Source organism: Oreochromis niloticus, linkage group LG16 (assembly GCF_001858045.2).
Source record: "Oreochromis niloticus isolate F11D_XX linkage group LG16, O_niloticus_UMD_NMBU, whole genome shotgun sequence".
Lineage (NCBI taxonomy): Eukaryota > Metazoa > Chordata > Actinopteri > Cichliformes > Cichlidae > Oreochromis > Oreochromis niloticus.
The window spans coordinates 20,265,843-20,292,890 of NC_031987.2; the positions used below are offsets into that span (position 1 = coordinate 20,265,843).

General features: G+C 41.0%; 1 protein-coding gene across 1 annotated transcript in view; it reads left to right on the forward strand.

The window, feature by feature from the left end:
- Positions 1–27,048, forward strand: part of col4a2 (collagen, type IV, alpha 2) — a 65,738-nt gene that overhangs the window by 22,224 nt on the left and 16,466 nt on the right. Inside the window, exons 5-19 of the mRNA XM_005457862.4 lie at positions 18,126–18,260; positions 18,343–18,387; positions 18,727–18,843; positions 18,933–19,001; positions 19,146–19,181; positions 19,272–19,325; positions 19,432–19,467; positions 19,809–19,850; positions 22,624–22,698; positions 22,788–22,832; positions 22,980–23,027; positions 23,116–23,151; positions 23,238–23,282; positions 23,584–23,641; positions 26,242–26,343. Coding sequence (XP_005457919.1) covers positions 18,126–18,260; positions 18,343–18,387; positions 18,727–18,843; positions 18,933–19,001; positions 19,146–19,181; positions 19,272–19,325; positions 19,432–19,467; positions 19,809–19,850; positions 22,624–22,698; positions 22,788–22,832; positions 22,980–23,027; positions 23,116–23,151; positions 23,238–23,282; positions 23,584–23,641; positions 26,242–26,343 — 943 coding nt within the window. The remainder of the gene's footprint in view (positions 1–18,125; positions 18,261–18,342; positions 18,388–18,726; positions 18,844–18,932; positions 19,002–19,145; positions 19,182–19,271; positions 19,326–19,431; positions 19,468–19,808; positions 19,851–22,623; positions 22,699–22,787; positions 22,833–22,979; positions 23,028–23,115; positions 23,152–23,237; positions 23,283–23,583; positions 23,642–26,241; positions 26,344–27,048) is intronic.

Genomic DNA, 27,048 nt, shown 5'->3' on the forward strand with positions numbered 1-27,048 from the left:
GTAAAGATGTGCTGCATGGGTTATCTGAGCTTCCACAAGCTTAGAGAAGAATCAACATATATGCCTCTAAAATCTTAGTTACATACTGAGCTCATCCGGAGATCCTCAAACAAGGATCTGTTGGTTAAGAACTGTGACCTGAGGTCATTTTACTAACAAAACCACAGTATTTCCCAATCTCAGTTAAGTGTTTTTGTCTCCTTCACCTAACCACAGATGTGCACTCAAATCTCTGTCCTGGGCTCTGTTCACCCACATCCATCATAGCGACACAAGTGTGTTCAAGTTCATAAATGTAGCTCTTCATTTAGCCCCCTGTTAAAGTTGTCCCTGAACACCATCCTGCCCATGAACGCTTTTTTAAATACTCAAGAGACATTTCGGATTTTTGTGCATTTCAAAGACGAACTTTCTGGATGATTAATTGGCCAGCTTCCTTTTGTTTCTCTGTTCTTCCGAAGACTGCTCGTAGGATCCATAAATGTCCCAGCTTAGCTCTCTGATGTGGTAAAGACCATTTACCACATAAAGTCGGGGACTGAAAATCCAGACTTGTAAAACCTCCCGCCTGCGAGAAAGAACACCTCCTGAGGGAGATGACAACCTGACCTGACAACAGGAATGTCATGCAGCTTGACTTTGGCATCCACTAAGAATTTACCAGACCAGCTTTACAGTCGGTCTGACCTTTGCTGTGGATCCAGGAAAGCCTGTAAGAAGTCAGAGCGGGAACTTCCACATTCCGTGTCTGAAGGATTCATAAGTCTGACGATAGGCTCAGCAGACCACTTTGGCTTCCTCCTGTCTTTCACTGATTTACTGTGCCAGCCACGAGCGAAGGAAAAAACTGTCATTGTCCAGTGCTGCTGTAAGTGCTAAGACAGTGAATGGTTTTCCTTCCTTGGAATAGTTTGTGCTTCGGCCGTAAAAACAAGACAAAATATCGCAGATCAGACATCCTGGTCTGCGAGAGATGAACTACACAAACATTTGTCAAAGACAAACGGTCTCTAACCCAGAGGAAACTAGACTCCATTTCCAAGAAAACAGGCATTTTACGTTATCCTTGTGTTTGTTTTATGCATATTTAAAGCTTAAATTTCCTAAATTCGAGTAGTTTTGCACATATTGTAACCCAGCCAAAATGTTGCAATGGTTTTTGTTTCACCCCAGTTGTTGCACTTGTTTATGAACACACTAGAAACCAACATAGGTAGGTCCCCCCAGATCTGTTTCTCCCTCCTGCATCTCATTCTAAAAACATTTCTTCCGATAACTTCCCCCTGAGGTGAGTCATGGAGAAGAGAGCTTCACTGAATGGGTCCAACTCATCCTGTGCAGCTGTCTGCTTTGGCTGAGATTTCACACAGCTGTCGCGATTGGGCGATGGTTGTTAACACAGAAATGGCGGCCATTCACGTCAACATGATGCATTAGTGGAGCAGAATAATTTTTGTCCAACTTCTCCTCTGACATCAGTTTTGTTTGCGTTCTAGTTTTAAGAAAATAAAAGTCAGATCTCAGAGTTTATCACAGGACCGAACAAATGCCAAAGCCTCGCTTCGGTAACGTTTGTACGCCATCGTATTTGCCAAACCTGGACGTGCTGTGTGTGTGTTTTATACCTCACATAATCCTCATATTTTGAAACTTGGTGACTAAGATTTATAAAACCGACTTCATTTTTCATTCAGTATGACCCAAAGTGAATAACAGCCCATAAACTCAGCAGGAAAGTGTTTACAGAAGTCACGACAGAAAACCGTTTACCAATAGACTTCCCTACGCGCAGAAGTCTTCTTCCAACCACAACTATCGCCATCTGGTGGCCTTCAGATAGAATGGAGGTTTTAGATGCTATCTTTTAAGATAAAAACAGAAGATGAAAGCAATGCAAAAGGGAAACAATAAAGTTAAAGTTCAGACAGAGATGAGAGACGGAAAGAGCGTGAGAGAGACTCAAAGAATGAAAGAAATTCTTCGTGCAGACTAAATATGTTAATTTCAGGGCTTTTCTGAGAGCGGAGACGGCGTGCTTCCAAAAGTCCTCATTGTTCTTTTGCGTCATTAGTGATTTTTTTTTTCCAGTTGTGAGAATGGTAATAAAACGGCAAATAAGTACCCTAAATTGAAGTAATGAGGAAATAACTTAGGACCACAAAGCGTTTGAAGTAATTCCCAAGACTTGGCTTAATAACTGAGGAACATGGGCACAAGTGTAATCACAGTGTGATCAAATAAAGGTGTAAGCAGTTGTGCAAGCTAGTTGGGGTTATAAAGAATCCATTTCATGGTTTCTAATGCCTGGAGAACCAGGATGACATTAGAAACTGAACACACATGCTCACTTTGGACCTTATTTAACAGCTCACTGATATGTTTAGTGCTGGGAGGGTTTTTTGTAACTTGGGTTTCTAGAAGCAGGCACTGGGTTTAACGTTGAAAATGAAACTTTGAAGTGAAAAGGTCAGCACACGCTCGTCACGTCTTCTCAACCTACGCAGTGAACAAGGAGAAACACTTGCATCGAAAAGAAAAAAAGACAAGCCACGACTGGGAAACCATTAGAGGCAGTATGCTGGGAGACATGGTGTCCTTTCCACCATAAGAAACACTGTAATGCATTAAAGAAGGGCAGGAAATGACATGTTCTGAGGAAACTGAGCACAATGACAGTCCACTGATCTTTTTTTAATATAGACCCCCTCTGTGTCTGTGGGAACAAGTTGGTCTCTGTTTGGTTTCATCTATAAATGGCTAAGATTTCCTCGTTCCATGAAAACAAGTGCATACCTGCATTCTTAATCCAGTACCCGAGCCTCTCTTATACTTTCCTGTCTGCTTAGGGATGCTGCAGGCATCATTAACTTTTATGACTCCAAAATATCATGACATTTGCACACACTTTCATGGTAAAAGCAAGGATGTGTTTCTTGCACCTTGCTTTCAGAATAAACTCTTGAACTTACATAATGATGAACTCTATTTGAGCTCTTAGAGCTGAATTTTTCAGCAGTGGTCAGTAACACTGATCAAACATGACTGCCTAAAAGATAGGAGACTATGGGAGGTGAGTTAGTGAGCGTATTTACTGGCAGAGGCATCTTTCCAGTATATATTAGTAACCTGCTGGAGCTTCTTACATGATTTGTAATGGCAGTTTTTCCTCAAACCTGCAATCAGGAGCCTCATCCATGCCCGCAGTCCCTCTCCACTGGCCCTGACCTTGTCAAAGAAAGAGCTACTAACTGTGGAGTAATAGTGCAGTAGATGGGAGGGGAGGGAAGCAAAAACCTGCTGGTATCACTAAAACTCTTGGACTGGAGGATTTTCTTTTCCTAAGATTCTTGGAAAGAGGAATTCAGCAGGGAATCACAGGCTGCGAGTGCCCTGTGTGAAAGAGCCTGACAAACAGACAACAGCCGGCTGTTGTATGTAGCTGACACATGGTTACAAAATAATCCGGACTTCTTAGTTTTTTCATCGTTGTCACACTTAAATGTTTCAGGTCATTAAAGACATTTTAATATTACACCAGGGTAAGGCAAGTAAAAACAAAGTGCAGTTTTTAAATTATGATTTCATTCAGAATTAGCTATCCGAACTTAGTTGACTGCAGAAAGAGAACTCTGATTTAAAGGACAACGAACAGGAAGAAACATGCGCTCTATAATTCACGTAATGAACATCACAAGATCAAATCATATTTGTCTAAGTAAGTCTCTGTCTGGGTCTGCAAAAACAAAAATGTCTCCTTCTTGTTTTTGTTTGGTTTGTTTTTACTGACCCGCTGTCCTCTACCCAGACGGGGTCCAGTTTTAGGAGCCTTAAAACGTGCCTCACTCTCACATTTTGGAAAGATAGCTGCTTTTAGGAATGGGATGTCTATTGTGTACAAAGGAGGGCCTCGTGTACACATACTGTGCACATACATAAAGGCAGGGCGAAACATCAACACTGACGCATACTTACTCATATACTTGTATAAATTAAAAAGTCTTGCAGTGAGGAAGATATTGATTGATTCCTTAGTGACAGAGTCCTCTTGAGTGTCGCCAGTTGGCAGCAAATGTGGGAAAAGGGAGGTTTTTGCTACTGATTTTGAAGCCACTATCTTTAAAAAAAAAAAGGCAGGGACCAAAATAACTTTAATTTCAGTCATTTCTGTGTGTGAAACTCACATGATGGGAATCAAATATGATTCAAAATGTTGAAAAATGTGCACATGATATATTCCCACTTCATACCCTTTGCTCTTCTTAACTGAACTCGATTACAAACGGCATGTATTCGCATTATGAGTATGGAAAACAAATAGCTGTACTTACCCACGTCTTAGTGTTCTTTCTCACTATGACAACACTCTAATGACAAGTAGAAGTGTCTGTAAATGCACACTGAAGCTGTGTCGAGCCTCTGCTAAGCAGGGCGGCATCAAAACTGGCTGTGACTGTGTTTTTGTCTCAGCCTATATGTTTCACAAAGTCAGTGTTTATTCTTTATCCTCCTCTTATTTCTTACACAAGACAGATTTGAATAAAATATCCTGGAGATATCCTGTGTTTTGTAGCAAACCATTCCCAACGCGTTAGCCTTTTTCTTTTGCATGTATCATCCATTTTCTTAACCACTTTTTCCAATTCAGAGTCTCGGTGGGGTCAAGAGGTGGAATACGTCCTCAACAGGTCGTCAGTTAATCACAGGACTAACATGGAGAGACAGAGAATCATTCAGGCTCACGTTTACACCTACAGCCAATTCAGAATCACCCGTAAACCTAAGAAACATGTCTTTGTTTCCATAATGGTGGAGTGAAAATGTACCGTTTGGAGAAAAACATAAAATAAAGGACATCTAACCCCTTTATTTTAGTGACCAGCTATATATAGTATACTAATAAACAGAGATAAGATGAGAAAGAGTCCAATCTTAACAGAACAGTTTACCTTTCAGTAGTAAAGCTAACTATGTACTAAATTCCAAGAAGAAATCTAAATATTTCCTTGTGTTCTAGCAAGAATGTTCATTTTTGACTTTGTCCTGAAGCTTTAGCAGCTTTCATTCTTGAGCACATGTACATGGTAACTTACGGTGGCCCTGAGAGGCCAAACGGACTGCAGCTTAAGAAAACACCAGCAATAAGAAAAACGCTGCAAAAGCAACGGAAATAGGAAAAAAAACGACACTGGAAATAGGAAAAACGAAAACAGAAATAGGAAAAAACAGATTTCCAAAAGCACAAGGGAAATGTTTCTGGGGAGACAATAACCCGACGGACCAGTTGCGCGAAACAAAATATGCTAAGAATTGCGCTGGGAGACACTTAAAAGAAGTGGAGGATCTATTCAATTCAATTTTATTTATATAGCGCCAAATCACAACAACAGTCGCTTCAAAAGTCCTCACAAAACCGATGAGAGGTAAGTGTGTTAGCTTAACTATTAGCCTAAAAGTCCGTCATCAGTATTATATGAATCATGATAAAACACACCTAGCATGTTTTGGGTTCCTGCAACTGGTCCGTCGGGTTATTGTCTCCCCAGAAACACTCCCCTTGTGCTTTTGGAAATCTGTTTTTCCTATTTCTGTTGTGTTTTGTGTGCTTTTGCAGCATTTTTCTTATTGCTGGTGTTTTCTTAAGTTGCAGTCCATTTGGCCTCTCAGGGCCACCGTAGTAACTTCTGTTACAGGACAGAAAAATCTGCTATTGGCAGTTATTTACTAAACAAGCTAAGAAATCCTGCTTTTTTCTGCCTCAGTCTGAAATTAAAAGTTCACTCTTTCAAGAAATTTAAAAAATTTTCAAGTAGTAAATTCTTCTGTCATCACTGGAAAGTCCATCTACGCTGCATGAGAAGGGAACAACAGAAGGATTGGGAATTATTTGGACAGATGCATAAAACCTCTGGCAAACTGAACTCATTCAGAGATCCTGTTTCCTCATCACGGAAGGAAATCACAGTCTTATGAAATTCATTTTCACTGTAGGTTGTTGGCCTTGATAAGAAGACGCTCCCTCCTAGTGCTCTTTTAGTTGCCATCTGTAGCTTGACTGTGTTATCGTCAGCCAACACATGGTTTGAGTATACCTAAGGACAAATTAAGTGAACAGACTGAGATAAGAAGAATTACCCTGAGATATTCTGTTTCATGTTGCTGCTGGGACTGTGAACTTCAGCATGCTTTCACCCTTTTTTCTAAAAATGTTGACATTAGAGTTACTTTTGTCCTGAAACAAGCCTCATAGCAGTTTTGGGACAATTTCCTGATTATTTTCCAGTGGACACTTTCCGGTGCCATCCATCCCCTGCTGAGTTACACTGGGACATCCAGACTCGCACCACGACCACATCTGTCTGGACTGCAATCTCATGATAGGAACGCCGGGTCAGGAATTGTTATGGTTGGCGATGAAAGGTCTCAGGGCTGTAGGAAAAATGTGACCAGTTTTTTTGGGTCACGGCAACGATGCCATGTGTTCTCCATCAAGCCTTGTTGTGAAACCTACACTGGGGGTGGGCTGCTGAGGAAACAATTAGATCTCCTCCAAGTAGTTTCATATTTATTCCTCCAGCATTTTCTAGGAAAAATACATGTTTTTCAGCGCAGACTCGAGATTTGAGAAATTTGGCCCCACATAGCGGTGTTTCAACATGTGCTCAGTGGTTGTGTAAATGTTATGTAATATATGAGTACTTTTTCCCCCCATAACCTAAGATCAAGGTACATTCCCATCCTTTACTCATACTCGGGCTCTCAAATTGCTATAATTTACCGTAAACCTATGTAATAAACCATTAAGTGAGTAAACCACACACACAAGCATGGATCTTTGCCCTGTCCACCAAATGCAGCTGAAATGGCAGCGGGTGCTAGATTCCCATGTGGGAAAATGAAGAAAGAAAAAAAAATCTTTCATTCTTCAGTTCAAATTGGACTGTGGGCTTAGCCAATTGGATATTTTGGCGGGTGCAGAATGAGACCCTGAGGATTACATGGGTATCCCTGATAGTAATGGGACTGGCTGAGCGCCACGTCAGTCAGGGCCAAGATCACAGCTGGGAGTTTGACTATAAATCTAATCTAGCAGATCTGGAACCTTCCATCGTCGCGTCTTTTTTTGTTAGTATTTAACTATTCATAAGCATTCATAACATTTATGAAAAATGCTATATCCATTAAGCTAAAACAGAAGTTACAACAATTATTTTGGGGATTGTCTTTGTCTGACTGTAGATTTGGTTAGCCAAATAAAACCAAACAAAAGTTAAGAGTGGTGTTATTCAGCTAATGGGATAATAGTCGTGCCAATTCCAACCTCCACCTGCCCACCTTCTGTTCTCTGAGATCAAAAGCAGGTGGACGCACAATCCAATGAACACAGTCAAATCAGAATGGACTAACATGCTTCAGAGTACCATGAAAAAACACACACTCAAACGGAGGGGGAGACTTCTAAATGTGAGCATACCTTTATGTTTCTTACTGTAGGCAAAAATCGTGAAAGCTGCAAAAACATTGTTTCAGACAGGAGAAGTTGTGAGCATCTGTCCTCCTGCCTGACGAAGAGCTGCCGTGCTCAAAAAGTTGGTTTTCGTGGTCCCATAAAAAAGGTAAAACTGGAGCCATGCAGCATGAAAGCATCTGTCCTCAAACCAGACTGCTAAGCTAGCATATTTGATTTCTATGCCAAGTACCCTTCCTGACCCTCAAGGATTTTGTCTTCAGGGATCAAACCAGGAATCTTTAACTTTGAACTCACTCGCTTGGATGAGCCCATCGTAATATGCACTCCCGATGTGAATCTCTCTTTCCACCAAATCCCAAAGGTGCTCTACTGGACTGAGACCTGGCGACTGTGTTGGCCATATGAGTACAGTGAACTCACTTTCAGGCATCAAAACCAGTTTCAGATGTTTTGAACTCTGTGACATGGTGCGTTATTCTGCTGGAAGCAGGCGTCAGAAGACAGGTACACTGTGTTGATAATACTTGGGTATGCTGTGATGTTTAAATGATTTTCAGGTGGTACTAAGGGGCCCAAAGTGTGCCATGTAAATATCCCCCACATCGTTACACCTCCAGCAGCCTGAACCACTGATACAAAGCAGGATGTTTCCTTGGTTTCATTTGGTTTACACCAAATTCGGATCCAACCATCCGAATGTTGCAGCAGCACCAGGGTCTCATCAGATCAGGCACTGTTTCTCAAATCTTCTAATCTTCTATTATCCATATATGCATATATTTCTGTTAGCCTGTACTGTAGCCTCAATTTACTTTCCCGTTCTTAGCTGACAGGAGTGGCACAGTGTGGTCTTCTGCTGCTGTTGCCCATCTGCTTCAAAGTGTTGTGCGCTCAGAAATGCTCTTCTGCATAACTTGGCTGTAACAAGTGGTTATTTTAGTTACTGTTTCCTTCCTATTAGTTTAAACACATCTGGCAGTTTTCCTCTGACCTCAGGCATCAACAAGGCATTTTTTCCCAGAGAACTTCCGCTCACTGGATATTTCGTCGTTTTCGGGCCAGTCTCTGTAAACCCTAGAGATGGTTGTGTGGGAAATTCCCAATAGACCAGCAGTTTCAGAACTACACAGACCAGCCGTTGTTGGTGTGAGCCCCTCTGACACTGACAATCAGGCCATATTCTGAGTCACTTAAATCAACCTTCTGCCGGTTTGAACTTCAGCAGGTAGTCTTAACCGTGTCTACAAGCCTAAATGCACTGAGTTGCTGCTATGTGATTGGCTAATGCGATACTTGGGTTAATGAGCAGTTGAACAAGTGTACATAACAAAGTGATTGGTGAGTATATAATATGGCCATTCGATAGAGTTTCCTCTGTAGATGTACCAGCAAACATTTCCAGTATACCAGAGTAGTGTAGCACACATTTTCGGTTTTCCATTAAATGTCTTAATAACTATGAGTTTTGATAGATGTTAGCGTTCTCCCTAAATAATGTTGTTAGAGCCCAATATGACATCATGAAATTGCCCATTTTGTCCAAGCAACAGATATGTTTATCCAATCATTCTTGCACTGGTTAGGATTAGAAGTTATGACTGCTGTTTGTACCCTACCTGATTTCTCAGTAACAGGTTTTATTATCATTTTGATTTGTCAACTTTGGGGTAAAATAACTTTCTTTCTTCCTACTATCGCTCGTGTGGCCTCTCAGACTGTAAATATAATTAAATATTCTGTACATAACTTTGTGCCCTGGGGTTAGACGTTATCAGACAGCAGCGTTTCTGAGGAAATTGACTTTTCCTTTCTAAAGTTTTATAAACACATGGTGCACCTTGGGAAGTCCACTGTGTAGAAGCTGTAATGGCATTATAATCATAGTGATAAATGTAACAGTGGGATTATAGGGGGTTCACACCCGTGATGGACCTCATTAGTGACAGACATGCGGTCAGAGTGACACACACACAGGTGGTTGATCTCTGAGGTGAGGGCAACACCTCGTTCAAGACTGCAGACCCAATATTGCTCTTTCACGCATGCATTTTCACACAAACACACAGACTGCAGCTGTGTCCGGCTCACACACACAAAGCTTGGACCACAGACTGGAGACGTTTCATTCCTCATATATGAGGCAATGGCGCAGGTGTCGGGCCCCTGAGACCCCTGGGATAGCGCAAGGTCCGGGCTGTTCTGTTCTCAGCCTGAGATCCCCCCCCCCCCTGCTCTCGAGTCTTGATCTTCACCATACACCCTTTAGCACACATGCAAGCTCTCTCTCACACTCACACAGTCTAACCAGTGGTCATTAGCAATACCCTGTATGGACTGGATGCTGTCAGATCTCTGGCACATTTGCATGCACGTGCGGAGCAAAAGAGGGACTCATGTGCACGCAGAAATTAGCTCAGAGTCTAAACACATTAATTCAAATGTAAACTGGTCTTCTGTCCTGAACAAAGAGGAGCCATGAGAAACAAAACAAATGACAACAAATGACTAATGTTCCGAACGTCATCTGTATTCATCCCTCTGTTTCATTTCTTTGTCTTAGCGTAAGAGACATTTTAAAAGGATGAGTCACAGGGACCAGCTGAGAACATGAAGGTTCAAGTTTAGATGTCCTCAGAATTGCAGCAAAGCTTGTAACATTCTCATGTAAAAGACCTCATTAGACTTTTTTTGTTTGTTTTTTTCACATGTCACTGGGCCACGTGCAGCCTTTCTTAACTCCTAATGCATCATTTTAAAACCGCTCTCATCTAAAGTGGCCATAAGGGCTTTTTAGATGCAGGATGTTTTCCTCCAGCAGAGGCTACAGAAAGCTGACCTCCCTGACTGCAGCCAGGAGATCCAAACATACGTTAATAGATATCTAAACATCATCCACAGATGTTTATTTACTCCGCCTGACTCCTCCTCAGGGTATCCAGTTCGGGTCCCTTTCTGTCCTCCAAGCAGAGCCCCTCATGCCTGTCCACAGACTGGGCCCCGCTTCCCTCCGGGGTATCATGCATAAGGGATGCGACTCCTGAGGAAATGAGTCCAGGAAAAATGTGTCCAAGAAAAACAAGCGAGGAGGGTAACAGAAGAGGGACCGAATCAACTGAAGTATCCGAGTCCAGTTGTGGGAGTCAGAGAAAGAGGGCAGACTTCAGTGTTTACATGCTCTAAATGATTTACTCCCTAACATTAAACTTCACCATCTTTCCATTCTTCTTCTGCTCTTAAATCACTCTTTAACCTTTCTCCTCCTACCTCTCTTTTTTCACACCACTTTTCCTTCCTTCTTTTCTTCTTAGCTGTTGTACTATACCCTCAATTCCTTCCCTCCATTCTTCTTTTATTCCTTTATTATAGCTGATAAGTTCAGAAGGGCTGAGCAGCTGCTCATTTCCTTCAGAGTGCTTAAAACAAAGTGAATGAGGTGGAGTAAACCACTTGTTCTTACACTTGTTGGACACTTGAGTAAAGAGGGCCGCATCTGAGAATTTTGGATCTTTCTAAAACTAGCAATCTAACACTCACTTCCTCTCACGGAGCGATTAGCCATTTAAGGCGGTGAGAAAATAAGTAGGGTTTGGACTGTTTTAGATCCTTTGTCATTTGTTGCAGAGAGCTGTGTGATATCATGAATGCTTAAAAGGAAAAGTTAATAATGGAGCATTAGCACCAGTAGTTATATATTCTATTTTCCTATGACAGTATGAAGATATGTATCCATTTGACTTTTCTTTAGCCAGTTTCTGTTAAAGTTTAGACTACATTTGAATGAAATCTTGGCGGTAACAGTGAGCCACATCGATGTTTTCAGGAACAGCTGCAAAAACTTGGCTTTAGATTCTTTGATTGACATACAAATTTGTTTGTTTCCGTCAAACCCGAGCCTTAATCCATCCCCTTTCCTCAGAACCAACTGTTATTTCTCTAGCGCTGCAGACTTTCATTATTCTGGCAGTCCTGCTCGAGGCAGCTTGCGTAGATACCTGCTCTCACCAGGGAGAGTTTATATAAATGAGTGTTGTGTGAATGTAATAAAAGTCCACTCTGTAGGACCCGTAGATGTTTCAGAAGCAGGACACGGCTGTCAGCTCCCATCGCCGACGTCAGAAGGAAAAGATCGTGCTGCATAGCATCGTCCACAACAGTTTCTGTTTAGATTACGGTGTTATTTCTGAGAAGATACATTATATACAACCATCAGGAGGGCAAGCCAACTGTTAGACATGAGACATTAACATTGTTGGTGATGGTGTAAAGGCAGAACTCAATGGATACCCAGTGTAGATGAAAAACAGACGTGGAAGCAAGTGTGGGAACAGTTCGTTTGGAAAATTGCTAATATATGTGCACATGTAACCTGCAGATAGAAGGTTTTTCATTAAACCAAGCAGCCGTTGATTATTGTTAAATATCTGCAGCATTTTGTACCTTCAGCATGACAGGAAACTAAGAATGAAACAGGAAGCTTTTAAGTAAAATTGGTACATTTGAAATTTTTACTGGCGTTATGTTCATTGTTAATATCCTGTTTATTGTTTTCCTCTAAGATGCCATACAGTTAGCTCCATAGGTTTTGGGATAATGGCATAGTTTTGCGTCCGTGCACACTAGGTTTAAAATCATTATTCATGGAGGTTTTATAAAACTTTTGTATTCATTGTTTAGGAAACTGGGCCACACACACAGTCCTCCATTTTCAGAGGGTTGAAAGTTCACCAATTACGCACTGCTTACACTCAAGAACCAGAAGGGCCGATTAGATTTTGCCAGAAAACATCTGAAAAGAGGCTGAACGGGTCTGGAAAATGGTTGGACAAATGAAACCAAGATTAAGTTGTACTGAGTGATTTTAAGAGAAAATTATGGAGAAGGAAAGAAACAGCTTGTGATGTGCAGCATACCACATCATCTTTCAAACATAGTGGAGGCAGTGTTATGGCATGGGCGTGTGCAGTGTTATGGCTGCCAGTGGAACCGTGTCAGTGGTGTTTATTAATATTAATAATAGAAGTAGCAGGGATATGCTCTCTGCTCAGGTTCAGGCAAATACTGCAAAACTGATAAGACTGAAGTTCACAGTGCAAGTGAAGAGAGAGCCAAAGTAAACTGCAAAAGCAACCCAAGAGCTTCTCGAGGCAAAGAAATGTTATAGCCTTTGATTGATTGTAATCAACAGATCTTAACCCCAATAGAGCTGCTTCTCAGTTATTAAATACAAAATTAATGCAAAAAGAGGCCGGTTAGAGGATCGTGGGAGGAAACGCAGTATTTGGTGATGTCATTGGTTTGTAGACTTGAGGCAGTCGTTGACAGCGAATGATTTTCATCCAAATATTAAAAACATTAGGAATTTGTTTAATAAATTTTGAGGCTATGAAGAAAGGGAACATGCATAACATTAAAATTAAAATTAAAATCTGAATCACATCCTGACTGTTTGATCTAAAATCCAGTGTGGTGATGTACAGAAACGGTGAAGTGTCCAGAAACTTAAGATCCTAACTGTAACTGCTGTTCGTGTCATTGGTCATGACTTTGCTGACAATTTTTGTCTTAAAAATTAACCTTTAATTAGTTGTTCTTTTCATATGTAAAATTAGGGAATCTCCCCCGTAGTTCCCAGTTTTTGCGGACGGACAGACAGATGGAATAACGGAGCAAGTTTCCGGCCAGTTGTTTATTGATTTGTTTTATTCCTCTCGGATGTCAGAGGTTTGCATATCAGGCCGTGCGTTCCCATCCTGTTCTTAATGGGTCGTTCCAAAACTGTCCACCCCAGGGGACAGTCTGGACCCAGATGAAATTTATGGTGTCAGACGGGGGAACTTTTAATAGATCTGTGATTTAGGAATGAGAAATGTAAACACAGCCGTGTACACAGAGGGGTTACTGCATTTTATACAGCATGTGAAGAGGAGGGATTTTCTCAGAGATTTCTTGATACGAGTGATACATCATAAAGTTGCTCGCTGAAGCTTACAGAGATAAAGCAGTGAAGCAGATGTGGATGCTAATATGGCAATGGGAAATCCAAAAACACATGTGAACTGTCGTACAGGCTAGATGTTTGGCAGTGGGAAACGTGACTGATGAATATTTAAACGTTCCAGGTGTCACTGACGTCTCTGGCTGAAATCTGCATCGCTGATGAGTGTGGGTGGGCATGGCCAGAGGAGAGATGACATCATGAAGTGCATAGTACACTAAATCACTGCAGCAAGAGATACGCTAAATTACCGAAGATCAGGTAGTTGCTCTTTAAGTGGTGATCCTTTTTTTGATCCTGGGAAAAGACACAAATCACTTTTGGGGCTGGATAAGGAAGGCCACATAAAATAATAAGAGAGCAGTTAAGTGTAGCTTTCACCCGTAGTTTCATCAATTCAGATGGTGTTCATTTCATTTATATTTCATTTTCTATTCCACAGATTTCAGTGTGAACAGGTTTTAATGAATATTAGCTTCAGCTGAAGAAGCATTTCCAATGAAAACAGTGCAATAAAACTGAGAGCGAGGCGCAGGGGCATTGTTAAATTTTCTTGAAAACCACCCAAAGAGGCTCAAGCAGTTCACAAAGCCAATGGGAAAATGAGTTTTTGTGTAAAAAATTAGGTGAACAGCTGCTTTTAATTGTTTCTGACTGCAAGACTTTACCAAGACTAGCTGATCCACACCTGCACCTCCGCAGGTCAGCAGCGCCTCATGATTCGGTGCATTGCATATTTTTGAGGTTTGCTCTTGTAACCTGTAGTAAGTCTCTGCTGTTTAATGAGCACGCAGGTTCTCCAAATAGATTCTGATGTGACACGTTTTTAATGACTGGCTTTGTGCATGTGTGTGTTCGTTTCCACTCAAGTAAGTGCAAATGAGTTTCTGCCCCTTAAATGATTTGGGAAGTGACGTGATCAAATCAAGGCATCACGATTAGTGTTTTATTGCTTATCACAGTTTCCTTTTGGAATTTTTGACAACCACAGTTTCTTTGCGCGCTCTCGTTATCACTCTTTGTGTTGCTGTTTTACTTTGTATTTTGTTGTCTGAGCCCGTCTGTATTTCCTTTCGACCCACAACTCCTTTTCACCTGTTTTCCCACGTTTCAGTTTCTCTTGTTTGTCTGACCCTATGAAATCTTTTCTTTTGACGACGGTAATTTGCACTAACTGCTACAAATTACACGTACATCTAAACCAAGGCTCCTGCTCTGGTGGGTTAGATCTGCTGTATTACCTCTAATTAGAATAATGAGGGTATTCAGCCACCTAGTACGCCTGCTCGATGAATTTTCAAAAATCACCACCTACAGTGTAGTAAGCTGTATTTAGAGTTAATGCTGTGTCATCAAGCAAAAATGGGCAAAACACAGATAACACAAAGAAAGGCAGAGTTTAATGTAAAGAATTCAGCTCAGTTCATAAAAATGAATAAAATTGCAGTTTAACAATTAATCTTCTGTTTGTTTGTGTATTATTTAAAAAACCAGAGGATATAATAAAAGACAAGGAGCCTAATAATATGACTGAAAGACTTAAAGTCAAAAGGGTTAGGTTTTAGTTTCGAGTTAGTTCTTCTGACATCCTCCAGTGTTCACTGTTGTCTGTTGTCGTGACCTCATTTGATCTCTTAATAACTGAACCTGAGCCACAGTAGAAAAAAACTACATTTAGAGTGAACTCTCATAGTGGACGCTATTATTGGTAATACTTGAGTAGAAATAACTCTTCTAATATCGACTAATGAACTTAACCTTTTGATCTTTCGTGTATGTTTAATTCACACTACAACAGGGTTTCTGGGGAGTTCATTGCAGTATTTTTTTTTTAAGGTGTAGATTAATCTAATCAGAAGTTAAAGAAATACTTGTCAGCTGTGATCCGTGTTGCGTTGTGGAGCTCACGAGATCAGAGGCCAGATGTGTGACGTATGTCTGTGATAGAAAGAAAACTAAAGCAGCGCAGACAGCCGTTATTTCAGAGACAGGTCTCCTGAGCTTCATATTCCTCTGAAGTTACAACCAGCCTTCACAGGGAGATGAGTTGACAACTAAGCTGACCGGCATGCCTGTGCATGCATGCAAGTCCAAGCCGTGTCTGTTTGATGACCGCTTGACTTCCTCTGATTTCAAGTTCTTCATTTATACAGTTTCATGATTGTACAGCCTTTTCATGGTCTCTATCAGTGGCTGATTTCTCGGTCATTCTTCCCCCGGTGGAGACAGGAAGGGCAGGCAGACTGACAAAGCAGGGGAAGAAGACGTGCAAAGGGAGAGCACTCGAGAGCTTTGGAGAGGAGGTGAGGGAGTGAAGGGTGGAAGTAGTGAGAGTAGATAAGAATGGGGAGTATGGATGTGTGAAGGAAATGGTACAGTGTGGAGGACCTCTCCTTAACAAGTGGGGAGGACTGAAGGGAGACTTTTTAGTGCATTTGAGAATTAAGGAGAAAGGAAATGGCGTAGTTCTGCCGTCCAAATGAACTGGCTACTGTATGTGATGTGGAACAGGTGTGGTTTGTTTGCTTGGGGACGTACACAAGTTTTTAACATCCCTAAAACTGACAAGCTCTAACAACCATGCAACCACATCTAAAGGCAAATATATACCTGATCCAGGTTTTCAAAGGTAAAATGAGAAGCATATCATGGTGGCTTCCTTTTCACTGTACCACACTTCTTCTTCGATCCTTAAAAATCCTTTATCGGTCCTCTTGTTAGCCCATGCTGAAAGATACAAAGCAGAGCACAAAGTTTATACAAGTTTTCTAGACAAGGACCTCTCGTGCACACACACACACACACACATATTTGAGACAGCTATGGGTTTGCCAGAACCATTTGTCTTCAGAAAATTAGTTAATCCGCATTTCATGAGGAATATGCTTATTATCTGTGTGTATGTGCTGAGTTAATGGAACCAAAAAAACAGTAAATGTAAAATTCAGAGCAGTGTTTATCACTCTGGCCCTGGTTCAGGCTGCGTGTGAATTGTTTTGACAGGACTGTCGTCGATGCTGTGCTCTATAGGCAACATCTGCCGGGTCAACAATGTGCACAGATGAAGCACACACCTCGTTGCTTCGAAAAATCCGCCCATAGGCAAAGCGCGCGCACACACACACAGGATGCACATGCTGCATGTCCAAGTTTACAGTTGCAGTTACACGAGTTCCGCCGAGGCTTTTTCTCACACTGTCTGCATCTGATTTGAGCTTGTTTGAATTTTTGTGTGACACTATTTAGGCTCCCTGCATTTTTATTAATTCCTTTCGCTGGCTCGAGCTTCGTGTAACACCGCTCGAAGCGCTTCTGTCAGCAGACAAACAACGTCACTGTGTTTGTTGGTTCTCACAGGGATACTGTTTGGCCTCCAAACCTTTGAGAGCACCACTTACTGACCCAGAACTCCAGGATCATACAAAAACAGCAAGTTCCCATAGTATCCCCATGCTCACGTGTTTTATGACCCCTTCTTAAAGTACTCTTCTCATATTATTCAGTTTTCTTCCCACCAATAATTGTTGACTCTGCGGGTCCATCGAGCAGCTCCCTCGAGTGTGTGAATAACTGTAATGATGTACTGTGATGACATTAAGTGCCGTGTTTTCCATTTTTTTAAGGGTGCCCTAACACGCCTACGTGAACAGTTATTCTGAGGTCACTTACAGGAGATAGGAATTAAAAAAATAATAATAATAATGTAGCAGACTCTCAGCTGCAGATGCTTCTGCCTCTGGGAGGCTCTCATTCTCTTACTATCTACATGCTTGCCTTTTCCCTTTCGTCACTCTGGGTATCATAATCAAATTGTTATATTTAGCTTGCAGATTAGGGGGATGTCTGCAGCCTCAAACGCTCTGAATATGGTTGAACAGCCATTTCAACTGCCCTTTCTCTTTTCATTACTGAGACATTTGACAGCAGAGTCTGGCTTTATTTACATTAACTTAATCTCCTCGCTGCCCTATCGCTGTCCTAAAAGAACAGCGTGCACAGCTCTTAGAAGCTCTCAGGTCCTGCACGTGCCACATTTCCAGCTCGGGGCTGATGTTTATCGTGTATGAACTGTTTCCAGACAGATATTTCTGTGAGTGTGGTTTAGTCTGTTCATTTAAAGTTTAAAAGAGCTAACATGAGTGAAGAGACATGTTAGTGGGCATTTGCAGTATAAAGTTTAGCCACTGGGTGGGTGTAAAGGGAAGGGAAAGGTTAGGAAAAAGATAGGAAAGTGTATGTCTCCCCCTGGTGATCTAAACCGAAATTCCAACAGGAAGTTTGAAAAATAAAAAATAGTGTGGAGAAGGGAAAAACTGGGAATTATTATTAAATCAGAATGCAGCTTGACACATTTTTGTTGCATTGTTGTGATGCTGTGGTTCTTTTGTTTTTCTGTATCTCTTGATAACACTTGTCTTATTCTCATTATTTTGTTTCCTTATGGAATTAAAACAGGTAAGTAAGTGATTTCTTTGCTCTCACCCTTTTTGCTAACACAGATATGACCATTGTTAGCTTTAACAGTCATGACTGAAACAAAAGAAGATAACTGACAATTTATTCTTAAAAGTTGTTTTTTTTTCATATATGAAGTTTATTTGATGTGTTGCATCTTTGACTTAAAATGTATCAACTCTGTTTTTCCTATCTTCCCAATTTCAGGGCCGTCCTGGTCCTCTTGGTCCACAGGGCCCACAGGGGCCACCTGGGCGAACAGGAGAGGAGGGCATCCAAGGCCCAAAGGGGCAGAAAGGCGACCGTGGTCGCGATGGAAACATAGGTCCTAAAGGAAGCGTGGTAAGTGCTCATCTCTGTAAACTATTAAACACATGACAATGACAGCTATTTTGTTTAATGTGCAATTCTTGTTGCTCCACAGGGAATGACTGGCGTACCTGGCTTCTCTGGCAACAACGGTATTCCTGTAAGTCCACCATGCTGTCGGGATGAACGCTGTGGGAGAGTCTTCAGTTTAATTCAATTCAATTTAATGTATACAACGTCAAATCACAACAACAGTCGCCTCAAGGCGCTTTATATTGTAAGGTAGACCCTACAATAATACATGCAGAGAAAAATCCAACAATCATATGACCCCCTATGAGCAAGCACTTTGGTGACAGTGGGAAGGAAAAACTCCCTTTTAACAGGAAGAAACCTCCGGCAGAACCAGGCTCAGGGAGGGGCGGGGCCATCTGCCGCGATTGGTTGGGGTGAGAGAAGGAAGACGGTGTTGATTCTGCTTGTGTCGCTCTCTCTGCAGGGACACCCAGGACAAGCTGGGCCCAGAGGGAAGCCAGGTGCAGATGGCTGTAACGGGACTCATGGAGATCCAGGTGCACCAGGATTTCCCGGCTCTCAGGGCTCCCAAGGTTTTCCTGTGCGTAATGCCAAGTCTGCTTAGATAGTTATTAATACAAAGAGACTGATGTCCCGTAAGTTACTGTATACTTTGTTTTCAACTCTCAGGGACAACCAGGCAGGAAAGGAGAGAAGGGAGACAATCTGGAGATCAGTGTGTATATGCGGCGATTCAGGGTGAGAAAGAGGACTCCACTCCAAACCTGCCTTTTGTTAAGAAGAACATCCAAGTGCAAAACATTATATTCATGGCGTGACATGAGTTAATCCATATAATCTAAAACTTACTAACTCCATGCATCTTTGACCGTCCCTCCTCAGGGTGATCCCGGCACACCAGGATTTGATGGAACATTTGTAAGATCCTTTAACGAACCTAGAAAATTACTTTTATGTGGTTGCAATGTCGCCCAAATATCTGCGATTTGATCTTTTTTTTTTATTCAGGGGTTTCCAGGAGATCCAGGGTCAAGAGGTTACAGAGGCATGCAAGGACCAAAGGTCAGTGTTCACATGTTTCAATTCATTAGTTTAGTTGTTATTTTATAGTTTCAGACCTATTATTATGTAATGTGATTGATACGAATATCCCTCTGTCTTCTCCTAGGGTCCCCCAGGTCCTCCAGGTCCCCCTGGACCAAAGGTAAGGCAGCAATATTATATAAACACTTATGTAGACACTTCATTAGGCTTTTTGCCTTCAGAATTGTCGCAATTTTTCATTGCATAAATTCAACAAGGTGCTGGAAACATCCCTTATACTGATATGACAGCATCACACAGTTGATACCTCAGCAGGTTGTCATGTCTTCATTCTTAAATACATGCTGCCATGTGATTGGCTGATTAGATATTGTAATTAATGAGCACTGGATAAAGTGCACCTAATGAAGTGGCCAATGAGTGAATGTAATGTGTTTAAAATAAACATTCAAATACTGCTGCAGAAATATGAATGTTTAAACTATGTTTTCTTTCTGACAGGGTACGATGACCAGAGTGATTAAGGGAGTCAGAGGAGACCAAGTGAGTGATCATTTGTGTGTGTGTGTGTGTGTGTGTGTGTGGTGTGTGTGTGTGTGTGTGTGTGTGTGTTGGTACTTCAGTTACTGTAAATTACTGTAAATGTGTGATAAACTTATTTGCTGTCGCTGAATGAAAAAATGATTAATTCTCGACACAAAACATCTCATTTACTTCGGTTTCAGGCGTCAGTCTGCAGCTTTAAATGAAATGATTTGCAGTGGTGCTATTTAAACTACTAATCATAAGTATTGTTTTTAAGCTCAGTTTTCTTCTGTTTTCACTTGAGCATTTCCGTGTGGTGCCATTTTTTCTCTTTTATATTTCAGTGGGAAGTATTTTTTCTTTTAATTCCCGAACATTTGTCTGGCAGCTACACAAATACAGATTCATTTTCAAACTGGGGACAGATGTTGGTGAATTATTAGCAGCTCAGCTACAGAAACAATTCTGCTCTGAAAGTGTGAGGTGGTGATAGATTTTTAAAAGCTTTTATGGGGAAAATATCCAGTGTTACACCATAAAATAAGGAAAATCAAAAGGAATCTTTTTTAAAGGTATTTTGTACTAAATCTATCTTCTAAGTAGGACTGTGCCAAAATTTTGTGCCACCACTGATATCTTAATATTTTGGTTCCAAGAAGCTAGAGGTTGTTTTTTTTTTTCATTATTAAAATAGTCTTGAACAAGAGTTCACCAGGCTTTCTGAAATTCCTTCATAGTTTTTTGGGGGGGACATTGGCTGCGTGTTCAATCTCAGTGCACTCCTTGTACCTGACCATTTTCAGAGGAATGTGTTTCTGTTTGTTAGTCAGTTAGGCATAAAAAAAGACACCTAATTTTAGCAATGAACCAGTGTCAAGTGCAGGTGTGTCGCAGGTAAAGGTGGACCCAAATGCAGGATTCTCGAGACAAGGCTTAACCTTAGAAAGTGGCTTTAACGCTATGACACTCGGCGAACTCTGGAACTAACCCAGTGTTTCCCACCCTCTTGGAGCCACGGCAAATATTTCACAAAAAAATCACACGGCACACAAGCAAACAAAAATGTCACAAAAAGTATATTTATTGAAATATAATGAAAATTTACTCTCATTTTACTTACTTGGTGTGAACCCTGGGCCTGTTTAGTTGAGCCAGGTCAGACTAATCACTTCATCTTCAAATAATTATCCATCGCCATTACCTGTGACGTTGTCTCACTCGCAGCATGGCTATGTATGTTTGTATTTCTTAGTCGTCTTCTGTTTTATTGGCAGTTGCCAACCAATGACTGTAGAAAACAGTCTTTTCTGTTGGCAACCCACCTAACTGTAGCAAGCAGCTGTACTGCCCTCAAGTGGAAGATAATGTAATTGTTCTGCCTGTCATGTGTTGTGGAAGTTTTCCATTAAATAAAGCCTGCAGACGAGCGGTGAGCTAACATTCTTTAATCAAAACACAAAGAACAGACAAACCCAGCTGGTGGAGAGCCTGCATGATCGCCGGGCAGACGGTCAGCAGAGTCTCACCTGAGCCTAGCATGGCTCTCAGTTAAATACCTTCTTCAGGAACAAAAGGCAGTACACAGCTGTTTCACACCTTAAGGTCCACACTCCCTTGCTACCTCCCGGAGTCCTCAAAGAGATTCTTCCTGTGGAGTTGTCTGCTTCCCCCCAACTTCCTTACTAGACCCCCACCATTTGTCTTACTGTATGAGTGTGAGACATGTTAAAATCCAGTGGCACCAAGGCAATATACAATAAAATAATGTGATTAATACATAAGTAAAAGAAATTCCTATACACATGAAACACGACTCACTTATAGTACCAGTCAGGTGAAATTGGATAATCTTCACACAGTGGTTGGGAAACACTGAATTAACCTATACGTCTGTAACGGGACACAGAACACACAGGAAACACAGCTTTGTGGGAAGGTTTGACAACAACATAACCAAGAACAGAGGAAAGCTGAACACTTATGTATACACGAGGTAATAAGGCACAAAAGCGACACCAGAGAACACAGCTGAATGAAATCTACTGATAAGATGAGGGGAAACAAAACTGAACGTAAAGCACATGAGACGAAGACTAACAAAATAAAACAGGAAGTGACAAACAAAGAGACAGACTAGACAAGAGAAGACACAGGAAACACAGGCTGGCTAAAACAAAAGTAACAAAAAACAAAAGCCAGAACACTAATTGGAAACAGAAATTTACAGAAACTCAAGGACTCAATCACCATCAAAAACGTAGTGCTCCAGCACGAAACCAAAAACATAACTACAAGAACACTGAAAACGCAGCAACAAATCACTTAAGCCAGAACAAAGAACATAAAACTCTGTTATGTGTTTACACATAACAGAAAATTTAGCAGGGAACCAACTGTAATGATATGTTTAGGCACTTTGTTACCAGCAGCCTGCCACAAAAGCACATCATTTGTTCCTTTTTCTTTGGCCAAAGATAACACAGTTTGCCAGGCATAACAGTTTTGGGGTTTTTTTTGCGTCAGCAAGGTTATTACCAAAGAACTATTACGTGTCATATCTGAGCATGATGTCCTTAAAAATTTTAAGAAACTGGACTAGTGGAGGACAAAATAGGATGCCTGCAGGAGGTGAACAGTATCTAAAATTCATGTCTTTTAGAAACAGGCTGGTTGTAAAGAAGCCATTCTTAAGAAAGGGGAAACGGCAAGAAAAGGATGAAGTATAATCTATTTTTATATTTTTCATATATTTTGCTGCTAACAGTTCTGTGTATGTATCCTCTCACCACAGGGAGAAATTGGACCCCCGGGGCCTCCAGGAAACGATACACATGAGCAAGTTCTGTACAATGGAACTGAATCTCAGGTCCTCATTTTTGCTCATAAACCTTTGAAGATAAAATGAAAGGGAGCATCACAAGCACTAACATATATCATAAAAATACTTTGTTTTAGGGTCCTCCTGGGGACAAAGGTGTAAAAGGAGAAAGAGGGGAGCCGGTATGTTACCACTAATGACTCATCATACACATTTAGATCACAAACACAGATATAACACATCCACACAAGTGCCAAGAGACACATGCACATCTCAGCATGTTCATCATTATTATTTGTAATCAACTGGATTATTCTGTGTGATTTCAGGCAGACAACAAAGGAGAGCGTGGAATAAAAGGAATGCCTGGACCACGGGTTAGCTCAGCATCCTTCTAAACATGCTATCAAACCATTTTCCTTTGTCCTGCTCTTATATCATCTGCTGCTTTGGTTTCTGTTCTAGGGTCCACCTGGTGCAAATGGAAGACCTGGACTAAAGGTAAAAAAGAGATGTCACGTTATGGTTGTATTCTTAAAATAATATAAAACACATTTTATTAATCTGACGATCACATCTCTCTTTAGGGTGATTACGGCGAAAGAGGACCAAGAGGCAGAGATGGTCCTAAGGTGAGCACCTGATGCTGTTTCATTTCTTTTCTAAATGACTGACAAAGCTGGTAGTGAAAGTTTACAAACTATATTTTAGTGTATTTTAGTATTTATATATTTTAGTGTCTCCCCAAGTTAGTCTGAATGGACTGGCCAACAGAAGGTGGAGACAGTTATTTAGAATAAATGGCCTGTTATTATGATATTGTGATTAAAAACAGCACAATGTGCACGTGACAGTCACACACAGACAGTCAAATATCTTATTAGTTAAACTACAGAAGAGTACAGACAGGCTGAGGCTGTATTTGTGTTTCAGGGTGTTATGGGTGACCCAGGAGAGGTGATTTCACAAGGACCTTTTTGGGAGTCAGCGGGTAAGTAACTAACACGAGAAACAGTCCAATAATGAGTCAGTGGAAACCAGAAAAATCATTTTGATTAAGATAAATCTGAAACTGTGCTGACAAGGCACTCAATGGAATGAGGCAAGTTTATTAAGGTCAAAGGTCAAGTGACTCTAAAGAAGGTTATTGTAGTCTACAGCATGAGCTCAGAGCTCAGTCAAGGTTCTTGTCCAGGAGGGATGTCAACACAACATTTGGTGATTAGTGCTGGGCGATATGACGATATATATCGTGTGGACGATAGAAAAGTGTCTATCGTGCCATTTGTCTTCTATCGTTTCTAACCCGAATTTTACAAATTAAGATAAGATAAGATAAGATAAGATGGCCTTTATTAGTCCCACAGGTGGGAAATTTGTTTTGTTACAGCAAAAGTGCAAAGTTATGTAGCAGAAATTAGAAAACACTGGAATGCAATAAAATAAAATAAAATAAAATGTACAATAGAATAAAATAGAATAGAATAATATATACAATAGAATAAAATAGAAATACAAATACTATATACAACTGAGTAGGAAAATACAAAAACACAACTTCGTCAGAAGAAGAATTGCACATATAGCAGTCTTATTGCACATGTGTGGATGTGTGTGTTTGATCAGTCTTTATTGTAGAGTCTGACAGCAGTGGGGAGGAAAGACCTGCGAAATCTCTCCGTCCCACACCGTGAGTGCCGCAGTCTCCCACTGAAGGAGCTGCTCAGTGCCTTCACAGTCTCATGCATGGGGTGGGAGATGTTGTCCATCAGGGATGACAGCTTAGCCACCATTCTCCTGTCACTCACCACCTCCACTGGGTCCAGAGGGCCTCCCAGAACAGAGCTGGCCCTGCGGATCAGCCTGTTCAGTCTCTTCCTGTCCCCAGCAGAGATGTTGCCTCCCCAGCAGACCACACCATAAAAGATGGCTGAGGCCACCACAGAGTCATAGAAGGTCTTCAGGAGTGGGCCCTCCACTCCAAACGACCTGAGTCTCCGCAGCAGGTACAGCCTGCTCTGCCCTTTCCTGTAGAGGGCGTCTGAGTTATGAGTCCAGTCCAGTTTGTTGTTCAAATGAACACCAAGGTACCTGTAGCTGTCCACAGCCTCAATGTCCATACCTTGGATGTTCAGTGGTTGCAGTGGAGGATGTTTGTGCCTGCGGAAGTCTACCACCAGCTCCTTGGTTTTACTGGCATTGATCTGGAGGTAGTTCAGCTGGCACCAGTCCACAAAGTCCTGAGTCAGTCCTCTGTACTCCTTGTCGTCCCCATCAGTGATGAGGCCGACTATTGCATAAAATATATCATTAACCCTTTACAACCGGTCGGAGCAGGCACACTCCGTTTTCCCTAACTATTTTTAAATCCCTGTAGAACTGTAACCACGTAAGGTAGCGCAATAATGTTTTTTTTGCATATGAAACCGTAGGAGTTGTACTTACATCTTATTCCATTAGCTTGCCCTAGGTCACAGTTTTCTTCCACATATAGCTTTGCAAAAAATTGCATAAAAAGCACTTCCAGCAACAAAAACATAATATTCCAGACTTGCAGCAACAAAAACACAATATTCCAGAAACAGGCTTTGCCGATCCGATCAGCTGTTCATAACACTTCCTACATTGGAATATAAGTCAGCGCAACTATCTTATGTCCGCCATTACCTGTCCGAAACCGGAAGTGACGTCTTTTTCGCGGAAAATGTAGTTTTTTAAGCTTCAAAGTCTATGTTGGTATTTTTAAAAGTCATGTTTGACTTTATGCTCTTCTGTATCGTTTCTGGGATGCTTAGAAGTCAAATTGCACTGTTGTAAATAGTTTATTTTGATGCACATGCTGTGTTTTTGCAAATTTGCATTTATTTATTTTCATTTTTCCTGTAGTATATAAAAATTTGTGTATCTCAAAACTAAAACTATGAAGACACTCAAAATAAATAAATGTAAAGATAAGCTCTGGCGGACTTGGTTCTGTGTTAGGTCTTAAAGGGTTAAATAGCCTGTGCAAATATATTAGTGTTGTCTTCTCACTATACATTCTCTTAACTTTATGCAAGAGAAAATAAAGTATGAAAAAATTATATTTTTTGCAAAGAAACTCCGTCTTGTGGTTTTGCGACATGGTGCTGCTTTACGTGCACCCGGATTTGCGACATGCTTTACAGTAACTCAAAACAAAGACTGCACCCTCTCCACTCGCTGTTTAAAGACTGCATACGTTCCAGATGACCACAGGTCAGGTGGTATATCGTGATATATATCGTTATCGTGATATAAAATAATTCATATCGTGATAAATATTTTTTCCGTATCGCCCAGCACTATTGGTGATGGCATTTAGTTGAGGGTACATTAGAAATCATTGTTATACTGACATGGAAACAAAGATGTCCAACATTAATAAAGCGACACTGAAATCAGTATTATTAAGTAACGCAACAAAGACTAATTCTATACGAATAGTCTGTTACAGAGTTCGGTTTGCCATTGTCTGAATGATTTCTTAGCAAACCATGCCTGGAAGCTGTTGATGTTACCTGTTGCATAAATGCTAAAAAATGCTTCTTATGTTTTCTTTGACTTTATAAGCCGGTCCTCCTGGCGAGAAAGGTTTACCTGGAGAGAGGGGTTCGATTGGAGACCAAGGTTTTCCTGGTCTGCAAGGACGTCCTGCCTCTGACGAACAACAAGGTATGTAAACGAAGCTTTGGAAGGACACGAAACCTTTGACTTAAACATTGCAGTTGTTATGAAAAGCCTCGGCAGCCTTGTGAAATTTCCCCCTTGTGGGACTAATAAAGGTATATCAATCAATATCAATCAATCAAAAAGAGCAGCTGACTGCTGCGCATTCATACTGGTAATTTTTGGCTCGACCTTCTAACACGTGAACAGCCCTTTAAAGCCAAGTGTATCATATTTGATATATGAATTTTTGAGGCTTCTACATTATCAGTGTGATTTTTGTTTCTCCCTGAAAAACCGAAAGAAACAGCACAAAAAATTTTAAGGAATAAATTGCAAAAAAAGAAAAAAAAACCCTGCATTTTCTGGTAATTATTTCATGGTTCAGGCCTTAACAGGACCATGTGAACAGATCCCAAAAAACTGTGGGGCAAAGATTCTGTTATTATGTTAAAATGTTTTGACAGGAAAGTGTGGGAAACGTTAAAAACCCTGGCCGGTTGCCTGGAGTTTGATATAACTAACGTCAAAAATAACTTAGGAAGCTAATGTGTGTTCTTATGGGCCTTTGCAATAATCTTCTGTGTACTCCCTTCTTCTATCCCAACAACTGTAAAAAAAAACCTGTCATTTCAGCTGCTGTTCTCTCTAGTAAGCACCACCAGGTTTCTACTGATGTGGTAAAAGATCAGCATTTGTCTTTTTGAGTCA